Raw genomic sequence first — 23,840 nt, 5'->3', positions numbered from 1 at the left:
TTATTTATTGTGTGTGGCACATGTATGTAGATGAAAGGACAATAATTAATTAATTTGTGGGAGTTGGTTTTTTCTTCTACATGTGGGCTCCAGAAAGGAACAGAGGTCATCAGGCGAGGCATTAAGCACTTTCCCCCACTGAGCCATCTCACCAGTCCTTGACTCCTTTTTCCTTCTGTCTTTATTTGTAAGTCTGTGAGTATGTGTAACATGTGTCGATGCCTACCAAGACCCCAGAGATGGAGCCATAGGTGATTATGAACTGCCCAGTGTGGCTTCTGGGAGCCAAACGCTGGTCCTCTGTAAGAGCCAATGCTCTCAACCACTGAGCCATCTCCCCAGCTTCACATACGTGACTCACTTTCATTTGCTTACGTATTTTAGAGTAGCTTTTGACTGGTCTGGAATTCTCCATGTAGACCAGGCTAGCCTTGGACTCAGTGATCGGCCAGCCTGCGCCTTCTGAATGCTGGATCACAGGTGTGCAACACTGCATCCAGCTCTTTATTTTTGTTCAGGGTTAGTTTCTTGGGTTTTGTGTTTTGTTTAGATCCACCTGCCCTTCCACTGCTCTACAGTGCTGGGATTTTAGCAGTGACTAGAAATGGAAAAAGAGACAGAATTAAAACGGGCTTCCATTTCCCAAATTATACACCAGTATAATTTGTTCAAGACAGAGAATCCCTGTTGTCTTAGAAAAAACAATGTCTTATATGTAGATTGTTTTGCTTGAATGTATATCTGTCTATCTCATGCATGACTGGTGCTTGTAGAGGCCAGAAGGGGGTTTTGATTCCCCTGGATCTGAAGGTACAGATGGTTTTGAGCTGCCATATGGGTGGTGGGTTTAATACTAGAAGGATGAAGGAACGGCGAAGAAGAGAAAAATGCATCTGGGGGCTGGCACTTGATGCCAAGCCTGAAGAGTTGAGTTTCGTACCTGGAAAATGCATGATGAAGGAGAGCTGCTCTAAGATCTCCACACAATTGCTATAGTGCGTAGACACACACATACACACAACACTATAAATAATGTTTAAAAAGACATACATTCTTAGAGCCCAGTAAATATACTTCTTCCTACCTTCTTTCCAATTATTTATTTGTGGGTTTGTTTTTGGCTTTTTTTGGGGGGAGAGGGGAGTTTCTAGACAGGGTTTCTTTGTGTAGACTTGGCTCCTGAAACTAGCTCTGTAGACCAGACTGGCCTCAAACTCAAAATCTGCCTGCCTGGGATGAAACGCCTGGCAGATGAACTAGAGTTTAACGTCTAGGTTCTAGAGGATAAAAGGTGAGGTCATCTGCTATGAGTGAAAGCAGTAAGAAGGTTGCCCTTCTCCTCTTCCTTCTCGGTGCTGGAGATTAAACTCAGGCCACTGACCATGCTAGTCACATACTTACTGAATTTCTGAAACTGGGCAAAAATAATGCATTTGCGAGAACAGACCCAAGTAGAACTGGATACTTATTGCTGTAATAGTTCCATCACGACCCCAATGTTTCATGAGAACTCTGTGGGTGAGGCATTACTGTCCCCGCTTTATAACTTGGCAAACCCAAGTTGAGGAAGAAAATCTAAGTTACCCACCATGTTACTGAGAGCTAAGCTTTACTCCAAAACCCTTCCCAGCTATTATATCACGTTTACTTGTTTAAAAGGAGGAAAGAAAGGGCTAGCATAATGGCTCAGACGCTTGTTGTCAAGTCTGATGGCCCAAGCTTGATTCCCCAGAACCTACAAAATGGAAGAAAAAAACAATTCCAGAAAGTTGTTTTCTGACCTTCAGAGTACCTCAACATGGGTCCTCTGCCCACAGAATAAATCTATAAATGTTGGGAAAAACAAAGGACAAAGGATACTGTATACGTGACTATTCCTTTTTCTTTTTCTTTTTTTTTTTTTTTTTTTTTTTTTTTTGGTTTTATCAAAACAGGGTTTCTTTGTGAAACAATCCTGGCTGTCCTGGAGCTCACTCTGTAGACCAAGCTGGCCTCAAACTCACAGAGAACCACCTGCCTCTGCCTCCCAATGTTAGATTTAAATGTTAGAATTAAAGGCATGTGCCATCACCGCCCAGCATCAATTTCCTTTTTCTAATTCATATATAAAGCCCTATGATATACACTATAACAGTGTCAGGTAACATAAAGTCTTGTTATTACCATGTTAATATTCACAAGTCGTGGGAGGTTACTGACAGTTTACAGATAGGGATCCAAGTTAACAAAAATACAGTTTGTTTTTTCTCTAAATATCACAAAATTAGTGAAACAGAAGTAATGGAGTCATGGGAGATAACACTAACATTTTCATTATATAAAAAGTTTATCAAAGCAAAGGGTTTATGGGCAGTGTAAGTACCATAAATAAATCAAATGTTCATTATTACTCTGTTGTTGTTGCTGTTTTTCAAGACAGGGTTTCTCTGTGGAGCCCTAGCTGTCTTGGAACTCTGTAGACCAGGCTGGCCTTGAATTCAAGAAATTCGCCTGCCTTTGCCTTCCAAGAGTTAGAATTAAAGGCCTACGCCACCATGTCCAGTTTTGGAATATTATATATTCTTAAAAATCAATGATATTTGAAGATTTTTTATTTTAGAGGCAGGGTCTCCCAGACTGCTTAGAAAGTGGGGTTCTCCTTCCTACCTTAGAGTCTGAGGTTTGAGATTATAGGTGTGCACTACTACCACATCTGGCTTCAAGGTGTCTTAACAGCCTGATATATATAACATCACTCTCTTTTGCTGATTTTCTTTTCTTATTTTATGTGTATGAGTGTTTGTGTACCACATGCATGCAGTTTCCATGCAGGCCTTAAGAGGGTGTCAGACACCATTTGAAGGGAATTAAAGATGGCTGTGAGCCATCATGTGGTGCTAGGATTGTAGCTGGGTTTTCTGTAAGATTATGGCCAGAGCTTCTAACTGCTGAGCCATTTTTCCAGCCTCTAATTTTCTTTTGAAGAACTACCTCACTCTATTGTGTACAATCTTGGCAGGACAGAAAATGCAGGTGCCACCCTCCACGACAGTCCCTGAAGAGGGCTTCCTTTCACACCTGTTAATTACTAGAGGTGTGTCGAGGCTTGCTTGGGCACAGGGCTTCGAGTTCTGTTAGCAGGAACTCTTTACAGGACTTCGAGTCTTCAGCAGAATCCTGTAAGGGTAGAAGGGCAGGACAAAGCTCTGATTTCAGTGGTGGTGTCTGACAGAGACTTTCCAGTGACTATTTCAGAAATCTTCCTGCAGCCACTTGGCTCCTTTCTACTCCAAGGTTTTCAGCTTCCCCACTGACAGAACAGCTCTCAAACAGCCTTTAAAGAAAACTCTTCTTAATACTTAAAATCCCAGTCTGTTTCTCCACCCTGCAACCAAGGAGCCCTAACTGCGTCACATGGGATACTCTTTATATTCCAAAACAAACATACTCATAACAAGCAAACAGAGAAATCCCAGGGTATGAAACTCCAACAGTTATAGAAACAACAACAAAATCTATTTATGTACTCATTTGTAAATCCACAGACAAAATGGAGACCGAAGATGTAGCCACATTTTGACAAACATTTTATCTGACTAACTTTAACCCAAACTCCTTTGCATAACATTGGAGACTCTCGGACCAAGGCAGCTACTTAAGGCTGCAGGAGGATGTCTTGAACCCAGAAGTTCAAGGCCAGCCTAACCAATGTAAAGAGATTGTCCTGCTGGATAACCAAAACAAACAAACAAAAAAATAAATCAAGATGATTTAAATAAGCAATTGATTCAAAAGAAATTCCTTGAAAGTTACTGGTCAGGCCACAGAGGTGAGTTGGCAAGTATACAAGTTCTTGCCGAACAAACCTGCACAAACCTGGGTCCGATTCTTGGGCCATGAGAAAAGTGGCTCCCACAGCTGTCCTCTCACCCCACACAAATCCCAACAAACTGACTGACAAAATTTTTGATATTACTGATTAATCATGACAATTCAGAATCCAGTTTCAGTGTGTAATCTACCCTATGCAAGTCCTACAAATAGCACTTTTCTAATTCTAGACTAAGGAAATCTTTTACTTGTAAACAGACGTTTCTGAGCTAGGGATGTTGCTAAGTTGGTAGAGCTTGCCAAGCACGTTTGTGTTCGATTAGAACCTTCAGCTTGGACCTGCATGGATCCGGAAAGCCCCAATCCTGCCTCTCCAAACCTAACCTGCTCAGAGAGTCTCCGAACAAAAGAAAGGTACCGAAAAGCCCAGTTCCACATTCTTGGGGGTACTGCAGCTTGCTCCCCTGACGCTGCCAGCCACTCAAGTCCCAGCCTAAAGTGTTCAGCTTCTGACCATACTTGGGCACAAACCCAGCTTGTGGCAGGACATGTCATCAACCCTCACCTACAACCTATAAAGTCTCCCTGCTTTAGTATGGGGGTGAGGATTCTGTGGTCTTGAACTCTGGGACTAGAGAACTTTTCTAAGAATTGCTTTGCTCAAATAAACCTATTATTATACTTCTTCAATTTGGCTTGATCTGGTTAAATACACTGGCAGAGAAACCTATTATGTGGTCTGGGGGAGGCAGAAAACCTATTAGTTTAGAAGCCTAGATTCAACCCTAAAATCTAATGCTAGTCTAATCTTAAAATTTAGGAGATGAAAACAAGAAGATCAAAAGTTCAAGATCATCTTTGGTTACACAGCAAGATCAAAGTCAGATTGGGCTTAAAAAAGAGAGCAAGAGAGAGATTTTTACATACGAAATCTTTCAAAGATAACCAAAATATAAATTATAAATCTAATTATACTTGTTTTTTGATGGGGGAGAGTCTTCTGTTTTGTGTTCATTTCATTGGTTAAATAAAAAGACTGCCTTGGCCCTTTAATAGGACAGAAAATTAGGTAGGCGGAGTAGACAGAACAGAATGCTGGGAGAAAGAAGCCGAGTCAAGCAGTTGCCATGATTCTCCCACCCGACGCAGGTTAAAATCTTTCCTGGTAAGCCACACCTCGTGGTGCTACACTGATTATTAAATATGGGTTAAAGCAAGATGTGAGAATTAGCCCATAAGAGGCTAGAACTAATGGGCCAGGCAGAGTTTAAAAGAATACAGTTTCCGTGTAATTATTTCCGGGGCTAAGCTAGCTGTGTGGGATCTGGGCGGGAACATAGCCCGCCGCTCCCGCCACTACAGTTTTTTATGGCTGTTTACATATGAAGCTGGTAACTACATCATATAATACTGACCAAGAACCTACAACATCTTTCTGAAGCAATGTAATTCTAGTTTTGAGATATGTAAGGTTATCTGTGATTATTCCAAGGTATGGCATCAAAAAAACTTCAAAATCGGTAATTTAACTTTTAAAATATAATTGCATACTGGGGCAGGGGGCACAACTTTGTGATAGAGTAGGTACTTAGCACATGCCAAGCTCTGGGTCTGGTACCAGCACTGAAAAAAGGTATGCGTACTTGCATTTCACTGGCTGTAGGAGAATGCACAACCTAGGGGAGCTGAACAAACAAGCCAGGAGTGACAGTCAAAGACTGGGAGTCAACATCTTCAACAATTCAACTGCTTTTACCCAGACTGCTTCTGCTCTTTGGCTAGAAACAGTTCTTCAGACAGCCACAGCAAGGCCACATCGTGACTGAGAGCACCCAAGTGCTGAGAGCCCAGGTTACACTACTGAACCTTAATATACAGACCTGCTAAGAATCTGAGAACAACTCTTTGGCATAACGAATAAAAATAATGGTAACAATACTACTAATAAAAACACAGCAGCAACAACCACGACAAAACACGGCCAGTTGTGGTGGCACGCACTGGGAGGATGTCTGATCAGGAAGAGGCAGGAGGATCACAAGTTCAAGTCCAGCCTGGGCTATACACAGGGAAGCAGCTGAATATGATGGTACATGCCTTTAATTCTAAGAATTTAGGAGGCTGAGGCTAAAAGATTTCAAGTTTGAGGTTGTTCTGGGCTATACAGTGAGACCCTGTTTCAAAACAACCAAAACCAAAACAATGTACAAAGCTACTTTTCCTTCATACACATACTAGGAATACCACTTCCTTGAGATAAAGCAAGAGTAAAATGAATTATTCTTATAAAAGTATATAATAGATAATTTGAGAAAAAAAAAACAGCAAGAGATTTGCATGCCTTAATCCCTGTGCTGGGATTAAAGGTGTGCACCACCACCACCAGGCTTCAAGTGAAATTTTAATGAAAGAAAAATAGGCAGCAAATGAATTAAAATGATTTTGTAGATTAAGAGATACACACCACTCCTGCCCATGGTCATGCTTCATCACAGGGCTCAGTAAGCTGGTCTGTGGGCCAAAATCAATGTGCCGTCCGTTTCGGTGACTGTAGTTTCATGGGAAACAAAGCTCTGTCCATCCATTTACTTATGTCTCTGGCAGCTTTCACACTACCAGGGCTGTGTTGAGCAGCCACGACAGAGACCGAACACAATACATAAAATATCTGTCAGCTTATATATATAAAAATACTTGCTAGACCTACTGATTGAATAGCATTTACTATTTAAAACAGTTTATTTTTTTTATTTATTTTTTATTTTTTGGTTTTTCAAGACAGGGTTTCTCTGTGGTTTTTGGAGCCTGTCCTGGAACTAGCTCTTGTAGACCAGGCTGTTCTCGAACTCACAGAGATCCGCCTGCCTCTGCCTCCCAAGTGCTGGGATTAAAGGCGTGCGCCACCACCGCCTGGGTTTAAAACAGTTTTGTTTACTCATGTGCTGGCTTCTCTACTGTAACCAACAGTTAGGGAAGAAAGTGACTTGGTTTCTCTATTCTTAGAACCTAGACAGCACATGGCCCACAGAATGAACTCAACAAATGGCACTGGTAAGAGAAAGAAAAATTAACAAGGATTTCTCTTCTTCCCATTTTCCGTTGCAATCCACCTAGCCCAGCTATCCACCAAAACTGGTCTTCTCAGTTAACCGCTGGATTTGTCATTCTCAGTCCCCACATTACTTGACCTCCTGGCAGTAGGTGACCCACTTGGACAACACCCTTCTTCCCGAAATACTTTCTCCGAACAGCTGGCAGAGCACTTTTTCCATTTCCTCCCCCTCTACTGGTTCTCAAGTCTTCTTTGTACCCGAAAACTTCCTTCCCCCACCTTTTCATGTCGGCCTGCTTCTCCACTCAGTCACTGTCATTTTTCTTAGTTCAGAGTCACCTCCTTGGTGAGTTAATAATTTAATGGTTATGCTACCCTCTGGAATTTCAAATTTAACTAGTTCAAAACTATGACCAAGTAAGTTTATCTTTTCCCCAAACCCATGCGTTCACACAATCATTCTCAATTCAACTCAGGAGGAAGACTATCATGTTCCTGGAGCCAAAACTGTCAGAGACAACCAACCCTAATCTACACCCATCAACCACTGAACTCTGGTGGTTCTCATAAATACATTTCAGGAGAATAATCACCACCTCCACGACCTTCATCTAAGCCTTACAACCATCTCGTCTGACTGTTGGGCCTTGCTCATTCTACTCTCTACAGAGAAGCCCAGAAGATCAGTTGTGAAAATGCAAATGAGTAAATTCAACAGCTGACTCTTTCCTACACAAAGTCATGAATAATTTGGTCACTGTTTGCATTTTCTCTACAGCCACACAGGTCTCTGTGACCAACTGAAAACATGTCAAGCAAACTTCCACGCCAGCTTTTTCTTAATGGGTGAAAGGCTCTCCTGGTTGATTTCAATGACAGAGGCTTCTTGAATAAGACACTTCCTGTAACACTCCCTCACTAATTCTCAAGAGCCTAGGGGAAAACCAGCCTTTCTTCCACTTCACAGAAATACAAATGTGGGACCTGAGATTGCCGAGTAAATAAATGGTGGAACTGGAATTCAAAACTCCGATTCCTCATTACAGGACATGAGTTGTCCCTGAGTTCATACTGGGGAAGTGGAACCATTCAGGAACGGTCCACCGAACAGACAGAAATGGTCCACAGTGATTCTAAAAGGCTAAAAGGACATGTTGGCTGGAAATTGGGGAAGGACATGAGAAATAACCTGAGAAAGAGAATCAGAAGAGGCACATTACTCGTAGCAAGAACGTGAAGTTGCAAAAAAAAAAACAAAAAAAAAAAAACAAAAAGGAAGAGTGTCGAATGGAAGGAACTCAGACGACTCAACGTCCAAGAACCGAGCACTTAACTCATAACAACCCCGATTTTGATTTAAAAACAAAGCAAAAACCTTATCTTTTCCTGGCAATAATGCTGACCAGAGCTACTTTCCTAGCTATTGCGATTACCTGCGGTAAGGTGTGGCAACAGGATGTTAGTAACCTTACATCAAGCACCCCAGCTTCACACCTAGTTTCTCCTCAGGACCGGTTAGACAAAGTTTGTGTGCAGTGAGGATGGGGTAGGGCGATGGCTGGCCTTAAACATCAGAAGGTGAAGAAAATAGCAATGTATTCTTCTTTACCCCCTGGACATTTGTGACAGCCAGTCCAGACCGGCTCTGGGAGCGCGCGGCAGGGGCAGGGGTGGGTGCCGGCCTCACCTCTCACACTCACACTTGCGGCAACTTTCTGTTTTCGCCCTGGTCCCAGTCGTGACAGACTCAGACCCCACATCTCCCGGCCCCATCCCGGGACTGACTTCGTAAAGCCCCAAACCCTTCCTCACCACGGCTCCGGCCACGGCGTGTACCAGGCTTTCGTAGGACAACACAGAAGCCATAATGCCACACTTTCCCCCTCAGACGCCGCAACGTGGGCTCCTTTCAGGAGCGTCTCAAGCCCCACCTCTCAGACCCGCCCGCCTCCAACAAAACAACCACTTCCGGGTCACAAGCTGCCGCCCTGGAGAACAGCCGCGGACGTGGATATGGAGGGCCCAAGAACGCCCCTGAACACCGATTGGTCCGGGGAAAGCAAGGGGCGGGGCGATGCTAGGCCGCCCGGGACGTCGGTGCCGAGCCTGCCACTAAGTACGGGTTCTTGGCTCCTCAGTCTGTTTGCAAGCTAATGTGGTTAGCCATGCCTATTGACGTAAAACGGGGGACATAAAAGCTCCTAGTGATCCCTGCACTCCAACTGCTTACAAAATACAAGTTGGCAGGCTGAGGACGTAGCTCAGTTGTAAGAGTCCTTGCTTAGCATGATCCCCAGCATTCCACAAACACCTGTAATTGCAGCACTCAGAAAGTGGGAAAAGGATCAAGGGACTGGAGGGATGCCTCTGTTAAGAACTCTACTGCTTTTGCAGAGGAACCGCTTTTTAGTTCCCAGGACCCACATGGCAGCAAGCTATTGTAACTCTAGTTCCAGGGGCTCTAACCTCTTCTGACCTACACTGGGTACTGCATGCACTGAGACATGCATATAATATTTTGTTAAAAAAGTCATTAGTTGAGTGACCTTCAGCTACATGGAAAGCGTGAGATCATCTCGGGTCTCAACAATACAAACCCCCCAAAACCCGTAACCGTACCCGCAGCAAAGCATATCCTAGTACCACATAGGGGGTATAGGCCAGCCTAAACTACAGAAATCATGTCACAATAATACCAACCCTCCAAAATAAGCTGAAGGCCACAGCTAAGGAGAACAGGTCAATAGCTCCAACCTTCTTCATCCATTCATCTCCAACCTGACCGCTGGATATGAAAACAAGGAGCCCAGGCATGGAAGGCAAAGCTCTAGCATGAGGCTTCGATTTGCTTAAACTGACAATTTGAGGCTAGATAGATGGTTCAGGGGCTAAGAACGTTTAGGGCTCTTGCAGAGGATCTGGGTTCAGCTGTGATCACACAACCCTCTGTAATCAAGCTCCAGGGGAATCCGGTCTTGTCTTCTGACGGCATCAGGTGCACTCACAAGCATTCATGCACATAAAGATAAATCTAAGTGGTAGGAAAACAGGCATTTACGTTTCCACTGTGACACAATACAAAGTCTCACAGAATTGTACAAACTTTCAAAACTTAACTACTTTTGTTTTCCCCTTCAACCCATGAGCTGTTTTTTAAAGTATTATGTGACCAGGCGTTGGTGGCACCCGCCTTTAATCCCAGCGCTCTGGAAGCAGAGACAGATCTCTCAGTTTGAGGCCAGCCTGGTCTACAGAGTGACTTTCAGGACAAGCTCCGAAGTTACAGAGGAACCCTGTCTCGAAAAAACCAAAATAAATAAAAATAAAAACAGATGTCTGTGCATGTTAGTGCAGAGCATTTCGAAGTCAAAGAGCTGGAGTTGCATGAAGCTGTGGACTACTAAACATGGGTGAGTGCTTCGGAACTGAACAAGGGACTTCAAGATGTGCTCTTCACGGTTGAGCCATCTCTCCTGCCTCATTAATTGCATATTTTACCTGTTAGAATAATTATACCTTAAGTTTAATGAGTAGACAAAGAACTTTAGTTATGCTGTATTCAATGGCAAAAATAACCTAGTTTATTTAACCAGTCTCATTAGAATGTCCATTTTGGCTTTCAATTTCTCCACTCACCCCAACAGGTTTCTCTGTGTAGTCTTAGCTGTCTTGGAACCACTCTGTAGATCAAGCTGGCCTAGAACTCAGATCCAACTGCCTCTGCCTTTCCATTTCTTAAAGTAGCAGTCAGGCATACTGACATAACTATCGTTGGGAGACCAAGACACAAATATGAGAATTCAAGTGCCAGCCTGGGTTACACAGCAAGACGCTGAGTAAACAAGACCATAAAAGAACAAAACTGGGGCTGGAGAGATGGCTCAGAGATTAAGAGCAGTGGTTACTCTTCCAGAGGTCCTAAGTTCAAGTCCCAGCAACAACATGGTGGCTCATAACTATCTAATGAGATCTGGTGCACTCTTCTGGCCCGCATGCAAATATGCAGGTGGAACACTGTAGACATAATAAATAACTTAAAACACCAAAACTGTAATAGCCAGGCATAGTGGTACATGGCTTTGATCTCAACACTTAAGGTAGAGACTTTGTGGTTAGCCTGATCTATACAATGTGTTTGTTTCAAGTCAGAATTGCATAGTGAAATGCTGTCTCAAAATTACCGCTAAAGTGCACGCACACTAACTCCTATAATAATCAAGAGTAACAGATTCATAAAAAGCTGGGAAGACACAAATGTGTGTGAGATTCCTTGCTCCACAAACACTACACTGAGCAACTGCCAAAGTGTTTCAGTTTCATTTATAAAATTGCAAAGCAATCAATGTACTCAGTTCTAAGATAACACAGTAGGATCTTATTACAACAGTGCATGGAACCAAGTTCTACTAATGTGAATTTTAATTCAGGTCCATTAACTTTAGGTGTGAACCACTTTCTTGTTTTTTCAAGACAGGGTTTTTCTCTGTACCTTTGGAGCCTGTCCTGGAACAAGCTTTTGTAGACCAGGCTGATCTTGAACTCAGATCCACCTGCTTCTGCTGGGATTAAAGGCACATACCACCACCTCCCAACAGTGAGCCACTTTCTAAATCCAGAAGCTATTTGTCCTTTATGAAGCTGTCTCCTGATATGTGATAGCTAGTAGGCTTACCAAGCTTTGTTTTAATCTAATAGTTTATCCATATAACCGTACACCTGTGTGCTGTTTCTGATAACTACGGCTGAACAATGGAATATGAAAAGATAGCTGTTAATGCCCTGTATCATCAGCATCTCCCCAAACTGCATCCCTAACCACACGCCTTTTTCCTTAGGTGTTAAGACCAGAGCACAAGATCAACTTCTCTGGACCCACATATAAGTTATTTACTTCAATGCATGGCAGAACTGCTAACTTCTAAAAAGTACAAAAGAAGGTAACCTCTGAATGTTAGGTGAGCTGGAGCAAGTGGGGGCGGGGCAGCTCTTGGGCTCCAAAGTTTTGCTATATCGTCCAGAATCAAACTTGGACTCCTCCCTTATCCTCTCACATTCTGGGACTACATGGGCGGTGAACATTATACTCAGCTTTTAGGTGTCAGCTGTTAGTAACCCATAGCCCACTGTACCCATTACATAACTTCAGTGTACACTATACCCCCCAAAAAAAACAAAACAAAAAGGGGAAAGGTCAAGATCCAGTTTGAAACCGTATTTTATTTTAGCATCTTAGGAATATTAACCACATATCTTTAAGCAAAAAAAAAAAAAAAAAAAAAACCAACTTCATCATCTTATAGTATTTTTCTTATAATATTTTTAGTGAAAAAAAATACCCCAATATTTCTGGTGTAGAAATGATACTGAGTCTTTATGAAATAAATGAAGCCTGTATTTTTTTTCTATCTGTGGAACTCAGAAGTCTAAAAGCAAAGAACACAATTTTCAGAAGAGCAATTTCACCCACTTATGGTAATATTTGCAATATTAGAATATAATTAGTTATAGTCAGAGTCCAAAAGAAACTACCTTTAGTAAAGCACAGCACACCATAGAAATTATGAAAGGAAAACACTCTTGGACAAAAGGAACACCGTGCAATGTTCAAATTTAAGAATATGTGATGGTTATCAAGGACTTTAAACACATGCTCTGTCCAAATACAGCTTCTTCTTACATGTAACAAGATGCATCTGTGTCTGCTGTATGAAGCAGTTAAAACCTGCATAGACATATGATTTCAGATGTGTTAATTTAAATATGCACTCTGTGAATTTATCGTTTTTCTTCATCCTTGCAGCAGGAGAGAAAACAGGCATTAAATACATCGCAGTATTTAAGAGCTGAATAGGACAAATGAATCTTTCATCATATGTAAACAATTTAAACTCTTCAAACTACAAAGATGTATACTTCAACATCAACTCTAAAATCACATTCGTTTCTCAATTTCATAAGCAAACCTAAAACCAAAGGGAAGCTCCCTTCCAATGACTTCTGATATGATAGGAGTTCACAAATGTCAGAGTTTAATATTCAAACAAGCAACTCCATGGTCCAATAAGATACCACAGCTGTTCCAGGTATGACCTTACAATGACCGTATCTACTATATATGAAATTAAACTAGCAATAAATATGCTTCCACAATTATGTTGCAAAGTGATGACGCTAGTGGAAAAAAAATATCTTTAGCTCAGCAAGAAGACCAAGAGGACAAGCAGACAGGTATTTTCTAACAGGAAAGGTAATTTTTGACAGAAACATAGAAAGCATTTTTTTCTTTATGTGGGAATGATAGGGAACATTTATGTGAAACAGTGGACAATAGCAGAACTAGGGATTCTAATTCCACTGCAATGCCTAAAAATAAAAATTGCCCCTGCAACACAGTGTAAGATTTAAACAGAGTTTACACAGGGTCAAACAAAACCTAGGACTTGCTGCTGCTCTGTCCAACATTTCAGTTCTACCCAGGTCAGATCCAAATACTGGTGGTCCCAAGAAATTCACTGAAATAGATCATTTTGAAATAAAACATTAAAAAAAGACAAATCAAGATGCTTTAGTGTCCAACTCAATCAACTTAAATGAGTTTTATTTACTTCCCACTAACAAATCTTTATTTCCATTCATGAGAGCAGTAAGTCGACCATATTCAGCTTCCTTGCCCAGTAATTCAAAGGAAAAACTCAAAAAGATTAGTAAAGAAAAATGGAGGAATTAATACCCCCTAAATTTTTAAAAAATATGTTTAAGGTTGAAAAATGTTTATAATTCCTAGTAGGAAAACATTATCTGAATGAAGACCCTAATGGCAAACCACTGTAAAATGCTTCAGCCGCATTTGATGCAGAAGGGTAGGTATAGTCTTCAAAGCACCCCAGCTCTCCTGATGAGGTCAGAGGTACACTGGTTTGTATTATTGCAACATCCAGTAAGTGAGCTAAGCTGCTCTTCATTCAGCAAGGGCTCTGTTTGACATTACGCTTGACCTCCAAACTTGGCTGACAATTTACTGATGAGATTCATAACCTTTGGGTTGTTCTGATATTTTGACATATTTGCTGGGTTCTGGGCCACATCCTGGAAAGCCACCATGACTTCTGGATCCTAAAGAAAAGAAAAAAATAAATAGGGAGTGGTGTTGAATTTTTCAATTATGTTGGATGTTTTGTTTTTGTTCGAGATAGGGTTTCTCTGTGTAGCCCTGGCTATCCTAGAATTAGCACTGTAGACCATGCTGGTCTCAAACTCACAGAGATCAGCCTGCCTCTGTTTTCCAAAAGCTGGGATTAAAGGTGTATGCCACCACATCCTGGCAATGTATGGGTTTTATAACTTATTTAAGCAACGTGCCCAATGGACCAAGTTTAGTATTCTAAATCTAAAATTTAAAACGTTTTAAATAAAGAGATATGATTTCGAATACTAAATGCCCTAATGTCAAAGCAGTGTAAAATGCTTCAGCCACATTTTTTTTTTTTTTTTTTTTTGGTTTTTCGAGACAGGGTTTCTCTGTGGTTTTGGAGCCTGTCCTGGAACTAGCTCTTGTAGACCAGGCTGGCCTCGAACTCACAGAGATCCACCTGCCTCTGCCTCCCAAGTGCTGGGATTAAAGGCGTGCACCACCACCGGCCGGCTTCACCCACATTTGATACACAAAGATTGGGAGTATCTTCAAAGCACCCAAACTCAAGTCAAACTTAATTCTGTAACTTGAACTAAAAATAACGAAAAAGAAAGCACACATAACACTGACATAAAGAAACATGAATTACTATTTCCTATAACAAACTTTCAAAAATGTAATCTTTAGGCTGGGGACCCGAGTTTGGTTCCCAGAACATATGCCAGGCAACAGGCAGCTCCCAACCAACAGCCTGTAACTCTAACTCCAGGGGATCTGGTAGCATACATTTGGCACACACAAATACAAGAACACACACACAAAATAAAACAGGCTGGAGAGATGGCTTAGCAGTTAGGAGCAATGATGGTTCTTGCCAAGGAGCTGGCTTGGGTTCCCAGCACGCACATGGTGGCTCACGATGCCCTCTTATGATCTCCAAGGGCACTAAATGCATGTTAGAAAAAGGCAAATAAATGTTCAGACATAAAAATCTTTTTTTTTTTTTTTTTAAGACAAGACTTCTCTGAGTATAGCTTGGCTGTCCTCAAACTCACAAGTATCTGCCTGTTCCTTGAGTACTGGGATAAAGGTGTGAGCCAGCACTGCCAACAAAACAAATTTATCTCAATTTAGAAAGATGCCAGTCTGCAAAATTAGTTAATTGATAACAAAGAGGAAAAATAGCAGAGAGTGCTGTCATCACACAAAAGAAGAAAAGAAAGGCTCTGATGACCAAAGCCCAACTTTATTATTCCAAACCTTACCTGCATTGCTGCAAGAACTTCGGGGTCACTGAGGATTTCATTGAGTCCAGGCATTCCTCCCATTCCAGGCATGCCCCCTCCCATTCCAGGCATTCCTCCAGGAAAATTACCAGGCATTCCCCCAGGAAAACCACCTAGAAGGATAAAAGAATAATGAGGGGGGTGGAGGGGCTGGAGAGATGGCTCAGTGGTTAAGAGCATTGCCTGCTCTTCCAGAGGTACTGAGGTTCAATTTCCAACAACCACATGGTGGCTCACAACCATCTATAATGAGGTCTGGTGCCCTCTTCTGGCCTGCAGGCATACACACAGATAGAACATTGTATACATAATAAATAAATAATTAAAAAAAAAATAATGAGGGGCATCACCAAGTTTCTACTGATCTTCTCTAACACTGAAGGACACACATGAGGAACAAGGATGCCCCTGGGTATTAGCACATTCTTTTCTTAACAGAGCAGGCTGTCAAGAGCGACTTCTAATTTTTTAGAGCTGTAAATCAGACTTTACTACTTTCTGGAGTTATTTTTCATTACTTAAAACTGCTCAATAAAACTAATCCCACCTTTAAAAAAAAAAACAGGAATCAACATGTAACATGTTTCGGGTCCTCCTAAAACATTAACGTCAGACATATCTTGGGGGTGGGGAAGTGGGGATGAGTTGTCTGATGCAGGGTGGCTGTCCTGAACCCTTCATTTCCTCCTTTGGCATCCTAAATGTTAAGTCTGCAGGTGTGTGTCACCATGCTTGCTCAATCATCTTTGAATTTCTTCTTCAGAGTTACTTGTTTCAATTTAAAGTTAATTTTTATCAGTCTAAGCTTGCTTTATTTAGTTTTGGCATTTATATAAAGTAGTTATTCCTCAAGTATTACCTAAAATAGGGATAACAAAAATTAATTTCCCTTTTTAGCTTACCGAATCAGACAGTTGAGAGCCTGGGCAAGCTCAAAACTTGCTCTGTAGGTGAAAATGGTCAAGAATCCTGAGCCTCTGGCCTCTACCTCCTAAAGTCAGTGTCCTAGTTAGGGTTACTATTGCTGTGATGAAAAACCTTGACCAAAAGCAAGTTGGCTTACACTACTTCCATATCAGTTTATCACTGAAGGAAGTCAGGACAAAAACACAAACAGGGCAGGAACCTGGAGGTAAAAGCTAATGCATGGGCCATAGAGGGCACTGCTTACTGCTTCCTCACTATGGCTTGCACAGCCTGTTTTCTTATAAAACCCAGGACCACCAGCCCAAGGATAGCGCCCATCAATCACTAATTAAGAAAATGCCCTACACCTGGATCTTACAGCGGCATACTCTCAACTGAGGCTCCTTCCTCTCATATGACTCTAGCTTGTGTCAAGTTGGCATAAAACTAGCCAGGACGGCTGACATGACAGGTGAGCTTCACCAGGCTTGGTGAAATCAATGTATTTAGGAGTCCCATTCTAAACAATCAGAATCGCTAAAAAATAATATACAATTATTGTCCTGAAACTCCTCTGTAGACCTCAAATTCAGAGATCTGCCTACCTCTGCATGAAACACCACTGCCTGGAGAACACATGCTACATTTTCAAGCTTTGAAATAAATAGTTCTACCCAATGTCATATAAGCACAAAATTTTCCTTGAGAGAATATGACCACAAAGAAGACAGTCTTTTAAAAAATAAGCAAAAAAAAAAAAAAACCCAATTGTTAAAAGTGTATTGTTTATTAAAAAAAAAAAAAAAAAAAAAAAACTTCACACTGCCTCTTTCAGGCAACAAAACTTATTTTCTTAGTTTCTTTCCCCCTTATCTTTCTGAATGCTAGTCCTCTGCTTACATTCAAAAGCTTAGTTTTGCTAATAATTTCTGATTATAAAACATTTACAAGAAAGAAAAGAGGGCCTAGACACCTCAACAGTTAGGAGTGCATGCTTGATGCTCCAAAAACAGTTCAGGTCCCAGTTTCCAATTTGGAAGGCTCCAAACTGACTGCTGTTAACTCCAGTTCCAGGGTATTAAAGAACTCTCAACACACAAACAAGTGAACATATTCTCTCTCTTTGGATTTTCAAGACACTTTAAGACAGGGTTTCTCTGTATAGTTAGTCCTGGCTGACCTGGAACTCAATTTGTAGACCAGGATGGTCTTGAACTCACAGAAATTCAGATGCCTCTGCCTCTTGAGTGCTGGGATTAAAGGCATGTGCCACCCCACCTGACTATATTCTCCTTTCATACATACCTGGAAAAGAGCCATACTGAGCCCCAGACTGTCTTCTGGCTTCTTCTTCCTTGAAGATAAAATGAAAACAAATTATGTAACAGAAGAAAAGCAACAAAAAAGTCTTTTCCCCCATACTTAACCTATCCATGGAAATCTAGGGAATCAAAAATCAAAAAATTAGAGGACAGCAGAATGGTGAGATTCAAAATAACAGAAGAACCATTTCCAACTGTCACTGGGCCTCATTTTACAAATGATTTCTAGCAATTTTACTTCTCTGGTAAGGCAAATGACTTGCTTCTTATGCAAGCTATGAATTCTCACCTACTTTAAAACTCCAAAAAGAAAGGGCATGTCTAGATTACTTCCTAGGTTCATCTCTTCTACATTCTCCCAGCAAAATGTAAAATAACACTGAAGAAGTCTTTCTGAGCTGTTTTTATAACCAACAAAAGTCAATTAGAACCTTCCTTCATACCTAGTTAGGAAAAAAAAAAAAAAAACATCAAGATAGACTATATCCCATTGGTACATATTTGCCTCTCATGTTGAGGCCCAGTTCAATCCCCAGGACATGAAGAGAAGAAAACCAAATAAATACAAACACATAGGCATATTTTTTATGAACTATGACACTTAAACATGTATATTTAAAGTACGATGTAAAATTAAGACTTCCTTATATATAGCTATAAGGAAATGCTAATAGTAGTTGTAGAACAGTTTCTTCCAGAAATGAAAACAGTCCATCCTGTAGGGAAGCTCTTAAAGCAAGGTAAACAACTCAAAATACCTTTAGAGGTCTCTGAAACTCTAGGTTCCCTTTCCTAAGAGTAAACAAGCCAAGCTGCTCAGAGTCACTCACAGTCAAGTCAAACTGCCTGAAGAGGTCATTTGGAAAGGTCACTTTGTGACCTGCTAGCCTGCCTGCAGGCTGTGCGGTGTGCTCCAGGTTCTCAGCTTTTTGTGAGCTGTCACCCATGCTGAGTGGACATTGGTGATGGAGCTGTCTCTAAGTCATCTCTTCTCCTACAAAGAAGCCCTCACCTATATTCCGGTAAGTAACCCAATTAAAAACTCATGGTTCACCAAGTTGGACGTTGCATTCGTACTTTGGTCTGTTGTGGACTCCCTATCTGGCATGAGCAGATGTGTGCCTAGCACCTCCCGAGGAAAAGTCTTGTCACATAACACTAATATACAAAGATACACAGGGAAAAACTAGGATACACAGTAAGGGTATTAACACTACGGGGGCAAACTAACAAAAATCTCTACATTTCTTTCCTTTTTGAGTGTGGAATTTATTGAGAGAAGGGTAAAGGAGATGAAAGAGGTGGGGGAGGGCAAAGACCTGCTTCCATCTTCAGAAGAGCAGCAGGAAGCCTCTTTCTACATTTCTATAATACAACTGTATAATTATAAACAGAATTTCCCCCTTGAGGGAAGACTATGCTGACTCATTTTCCCGAATGCTGGGATTAGATGCATAGCTAGAATCTCTCTCTCTCTCTCTCTCTCTTTTTTTAAATAGCCATGAACCCACAGTTAGAAAGGGAGGAACCATAAAATAAACAGAGGACAAATCCTACGGGAAAGGACTAGTACCTACACAAAATGATAGCAATATCAAATTTGAATTAACCTGGCCAGGAAATTTTGAGTTTGGATGGGGGGGGGAAGGGTTGCAGCCCTGCTGAAGAAGTCTCTGTAAGTTATACTCTTGGCCCAAATTTGCAAGTATAAAAGAACAAACAAATATAAATTGGTGAAAATACAAGATCACTTAAACTCAGAAACTAAAAACAGAAAGGAAAGAATGTATGGAGATTCCTTTCGAGAGCTGTCACCCCACACACTACAGCCATCTCAGAAAGAACAGAATTAGCAACAGTGTCCTGAGGTCTCATCTACTGGGTTACAGCAATTTACCCTTTGGGCTCTTTCGTGCTCTTCTCGAGCCTTCTTCACCCTTTCTATTCTTTCTTTTATCTCTCGCTCTTCACGCTTTCGCTCATATTTTCTCCGATGTTCAGCAATTTTTTGAGCCTGGAAAGAAGAATCACAGAAAGTAAGTTTGCCTGAAAAGTCTGACAAAATCAAGTGACGTGGCCGGGCGGTGGTGGCGCACGCCTTTAATGCCAGCACTCGGGAGGCAGAGGCAGGTGGATCTCTGGGAGTTCGAGGCCAGCCTGGTCTACAAGAGCTAGTTCCAGGACAGGCTCCAAAGTTACAGAGAAACCCTGTCTCGAAAAACCAAAAAAAAAAAAAAAAAATTGAAATTAACCCCAGAGAGGACTTTGTCCTTTGCATACCCCTATTACCTAAGATGAGCAGATGTCAAAAATAACCCTGGGTCACATTTCGTGATTTTCAGTTGCTTTCCTTACTGCCAACCTGTCCGTCCTTCCGTCCTTCCTTCCTTTCTTTCTTGAGACAGGGTCTCTCTACATAGCCAGAACTCAGATCTGCAGAACTCAGATCTGACTGCTTCTGGCTCCCAAGTGTGTGCATCACCTTTCTAATTTTGCGTATCACTCCACTGAAGTCTTGTAGAAAAGATGAGTGTCCAAATTGGAAGCATGACATACTAATGAGTTTCCAGGTGGAACACATTGTCAGTGCCTTTACCGCTCCATGTTTCATCACCTGTGTCAGGAGATTATACCTTCCAGGCCAAGTACAAAGCCATGAAGTCTTAAGGACATTCTGACATACCCGAGGTTGAACCTCTTTCAGCATTGCACTGGCATCCTCGTCATAATCCAGTTTACAGGCAAGGGCTAGATCATGAGCTGCTTCTTCCCAGTGACCCAAGAGTCTGAAATAGATTAAAAAAAAACAATCACTGAAAGAGCCACTTACAAAAAGCAGAATAACAGAAAGTTTCCAGTTAATTATAAATTACAAATTTTTAAGCAACCAATTTAAGAACTGTGTTACCATTATGGGTAACATTCTAAAAACTTGACGAAACTGAAATTTCCACAATGATAATTCTAAAGTATTTAAAAGGAGGAGGTAAAGCAGTAATTTTTTAACATCAAAGACATTTTACATGGTATTTTCTTCGTAGGACTGAAGGAAAAGCCATGCCCAAGGGTCTGCTTTATTGAGAAAACAACCCAAACTAAGACTCAGAACTAAAAGAATAGGGGTGGAGAGGCAGTTGAAAATGAAGTGGAGGTCCGGGCGGTGGTGGCGCGCGCCTTTAATCCCAGCACTCGGGAGGCAGAGGCAGGCAGATCTCTGTGAGTTCGAGGCCAGCCTGGTCTACAAGAGCTAGTTCCAGGACAGGTTCCAAAGCTACAGAGAAACCCTGTCTCGAAAAACTAAAAAAAAAAAAAAAAAAAAAAAAAGAGGGGCTGGAGAGATGGCTCAGAGGTTAAGAGCACTGGCTGCTCTTCCAGAGGTACCGAGTTCAATTCCCAGCAACCACATGGTGGCTCACAACCAGCTATAGTGCCCTCTTCTGGTATGCAGGTAGAATACTGCACACATAAATAAATAAATAAATCTTTTAAAAAAAAAAAAAAAGTGGAATGCCGGGCGGTGGTGGCGCACGCCTTTAATCCCAGCACTTGGGAGGCAGAGGCAGGCGGATCTCTGAGTTTGAGACCAGCCTGGTCTACAAGAGCTAGTTCCAGGACAGGCCCCAAAACCAGAGAAACCCCGTCTCAAAAAAACCAAAAATAAATAAATAAATAAATAAATAAATAAATAAATATAAAAGTGGAGAACACATACACCATGACACAAATACTGCCACTCCCTCAAGATATATGTAATAAAAAATGATAAAGCAAACCCTAAACCCAAATATGAATAGAAATGTGAATATCACATTTAACAACTCCCCCACCACAAAACCTAAAATTATCTTTCAAAATATTTTGTTTTACTCACATATTATGAATGAGCTATATTCTTAAGGACAATCCTAACTGTCAAGAAAAACTTTTCAACTAACTTGGAGGGTATGCTGTGCTAAGATAATAATTATGAAATACTGTTACATATATGGTAGGTTTATAAAATTACACAGGGACAAAGACTTAAATGGCAAACATTCAGTTTATAATTGAAAATTTTAGCATAAATGCAATTTAAACATTCTTCATTCAAATCATGAATTTCTAAAGATACTTTTTCTTGGTTGTGTCACTGAAGTGACAGTAACAGAAGCAGTAAGTACCCCCACCCTACCACACAGGTTTTAGAGCCCATAAAAATTAACTATTGTCTCTTAAGTTTATTCTAAATCTGTAACCAGCCAGGCACAAGATGAGAGCATGCTCGTATTAGACAGCAGATCACCACCTGAGAACTAGTGGCCAATTTCCAAGATAACCAAACAACATGTTAAGTGTCTCCTCCACCTGCACAACATTGATACATTTATTTCAACCTTTCTCTTTGAGAAATGCCTTCACTAAAGTCACTACTGTGAGTCATTTAATACATTTGTGCAAAGAACATCCATTCTCTCCAGACAGTGGTGGCACACACCTCTAACCCCAGCACTTGGAGAAGGCAAGCAGATCTCTGAAAGTTTGAGGCGAACCTGGTCTACAAAGTGAGTTCTAGAACAGCCAGTGTTGTTACTAACAGAAACCCTGTCTTAAAAAAACAACAAAATCCAAGAGAGATAATGATCGTATATTGAATACCCTAACCTGAATCTTCTTTATTCATTACTGGAACCTTTAAAAAAAAATCTGAATAAAAGGCATTTTCATCCAGTTTGGTAATTATTTCTAATGGTAAAACCTAAGTGTTTCACAAGTGTGTGTTTCCTGGTGAAGTTTAGTGACTCTCAGGTACAGTGAGAAGCTGATAAAGTTCAGGTATGAATAGAGATGACAACAGGTGTGCACCACTACTACCTATGGGTCAAACTCAGTCCTCTAAGCACTATCAACAGTTAAACCATTTCCCCAGCCCTGTTTGCTCTTTTACCTGTGTGCTTTCCCTCGCCACTTGTATGGCTGAGCTGAATCAGGGTTTATTTCAATGGCTCTGTCACAGTCTCGGATAGCAGCATTTGGCTTCTGTAATTTGACGAACACACTAAAAAACCAAGATAGTATTAAGAAAAATGTCGCTTCAAACAATAAAACCTTTGGGACTTCTACAGAATCAAAATTACTTAAAGAAGGATAAAAAGTCTATAAAAGGTACTTTTGTACTTAAGTGTTCTTACCTGGCTCTCTTGGCATACAGAATAGCCAAGCGAGGATTTAGCTTGATGGCATCAGTGAACAAGTCAATTGCTTTCTGCAGCTCACCTGAAGTGAAACAATACTTACTAAGAAATATCCAAAGGACAAAAATATTAATAAAATACTTTGACTTTTTAATCTGATTAAGAATTATACATCCTCTCCAAAGCCACAGAGAAACCCTGTCTCGAAAAACCAAAAAAAAACAAAAAAAAGAATTATACATCCTTTTCTCAGTCTATTTTATTAAATATTTATTTATTTGTTTGTTTGTTTGTTATGTATAAGTGTCCTGACTGCATGTATGCCTGCAAACCAGAAAAGGGCACCAGATCTCATTAGAGATGGTTGTGAGCCACCATGTGGTTGGTGGGAATTGAACTCAAGACCTCTGGAAGAGCAGGCAGTGCTCTTAACCTCTGAACTATCTCTCCAACCTTCTCAGTCTATTTTTTTAAATAGAGAAAAGACGCCAGGCGGTGGTGGCGCACGCCTTTAATCCCAGCACTCGGGAGGCAGAGGCAGGCGGATCTCTTGGAGTTCGAGGCCAGCCTGGTCTACAAGAACTAGTTCTGGGACAGGCACCAAAGCTACAGAGAAACCCTGTCTCGAAAAACCAAAAAAAAAAAAAAAAAAAGACTGCTAGAGATGGGAGACATAGCTAGCTCAGTGGCATGTACTTTTCAACAAGCGCGAATGAAGTATGTATTGAGCAGCCAGTACCGTAACATTTTTTAAGTAACAGGCTAGAGAGATGCTTCAGTGGTTAAGAACACTAACTGCTATTCCGGATGATCCAGGTCCAGTTTCCAACACATGTATCAGATCACAACCAACCATCTATAATACAAGCTACAGGAAATCTAATGGCTTCCTCTGGCCTCTGAGGGCACCAGGACACCCATACACATAAAATAATAAAATAATTAAAAAAAATATTTAAAAGAGTCTGCTGTGGGGGCTGGAGAGATGGCTCAGCGGTTAAGAGCATTGCCTGCTCTTCCAAAGGTTCTGAGTTCAATTCCCAGCAACCACATGGTGGCTCACAACCATCCGTAATGAAGTCTGGTGCCCTCTTCTGGCCTTCAGGCATACACGCAGAAAGAATATTGTATACATAATAAATAAATAAATAAATAAATAAA

General features: G+C 41.1%; 2 protein-coding genes across 5 annotated transcripts in view; both read right to left on the bottom strand.

Annotated features, from left to right (window-relative positions):
• The window catches only part of Slc25a17 (solute carrier family 25 member 17), a 39,413-nt gene extending 30,621 nt beyond the window's left edge, over positions 1-8,792 (bottom strand). Inside the window, exons 1-2 of one of the 2 annotated variants that reach the window (XM_057791876.1) lie at positions 8,675-8,781; positions 3,058-3,156 (exon numbers count right to left, since the gene is read on the bottom strand). Coding sequence is in view for 1 of the 2 variants with exons in the window: in XM_057791875.1 (XP_057647858.1) it covers positions 8,675-8,728 (54 nt within the window). In the remaining variant the exon portion in view is untranslated. Of the gene's footprint in view, positions 1-3,057; positions 3,157-8,674 lie in introns of both variants that reach the window. The other variant, XM_057791875.1, reaches the window with a different exon arrangement.
• Positions 8,793-12,053: 3,261 nt separating this feature from the next.
• Positions 12,054-23,840, bottom strand: part of St13 (ST13 Hsp70 interacting protein) — a 35,439-nt gene continuing 23,652 nt past the window's right edge. For 2 of the 3 annotated variants that reach the window (XM_057792687.1, XM_057792689.1), the window contains exons 6-12: positions 22,677-22,761; positions 22,433-22,543; positions 20,192-20,294; positions 19,406-19,522; positions 17,492-17,540; positions 15,260-15,393; positions 12,054-13,975 (exon numbers count right to left, since the gene is read on the bottom strand). In XM_057792687.1, the coding sequence (XP_057648670.1) occupies positions 13,847-13,975; positions 15,260-15,393; positions 17,492-17,540; positions 19,406-19,522; positions 20,192-20,294; positions 22,433-22,543; positions 22,677-22,761 (728 nt within the window). In that variant the 3' untranslated portion in view covers positions 12,054-13,846. The remainder of the gene's footprint in view (positions 13,976-15,259; positions 15,394-17,491; positions 17,541-19,405; positions 19,523-20,191; positions 20,295-22,432; positions 22,544-22,676; positions 22,762-23,840) is intronic. The other variant, XM_057792688.1, reaches the window with a different exon arrangement.

This window comes from Chionomys nivalis, chromosome 17 (genome assembly GCF_950005125.1).
Source record: "Chionomys nivalis chromosome 17, mChiNiv1.1, whole genome shotgun sequence".
NCBI classification, from domain to species: Eukaryota; Metazoa; Chordata; class Mammalia; order Rodentia; family Cricetidae; genus Chionomys; species Chionomys nivalis.
This window is presented reverse-complemented; position numbering and strand designations above follow the sequence as displayed.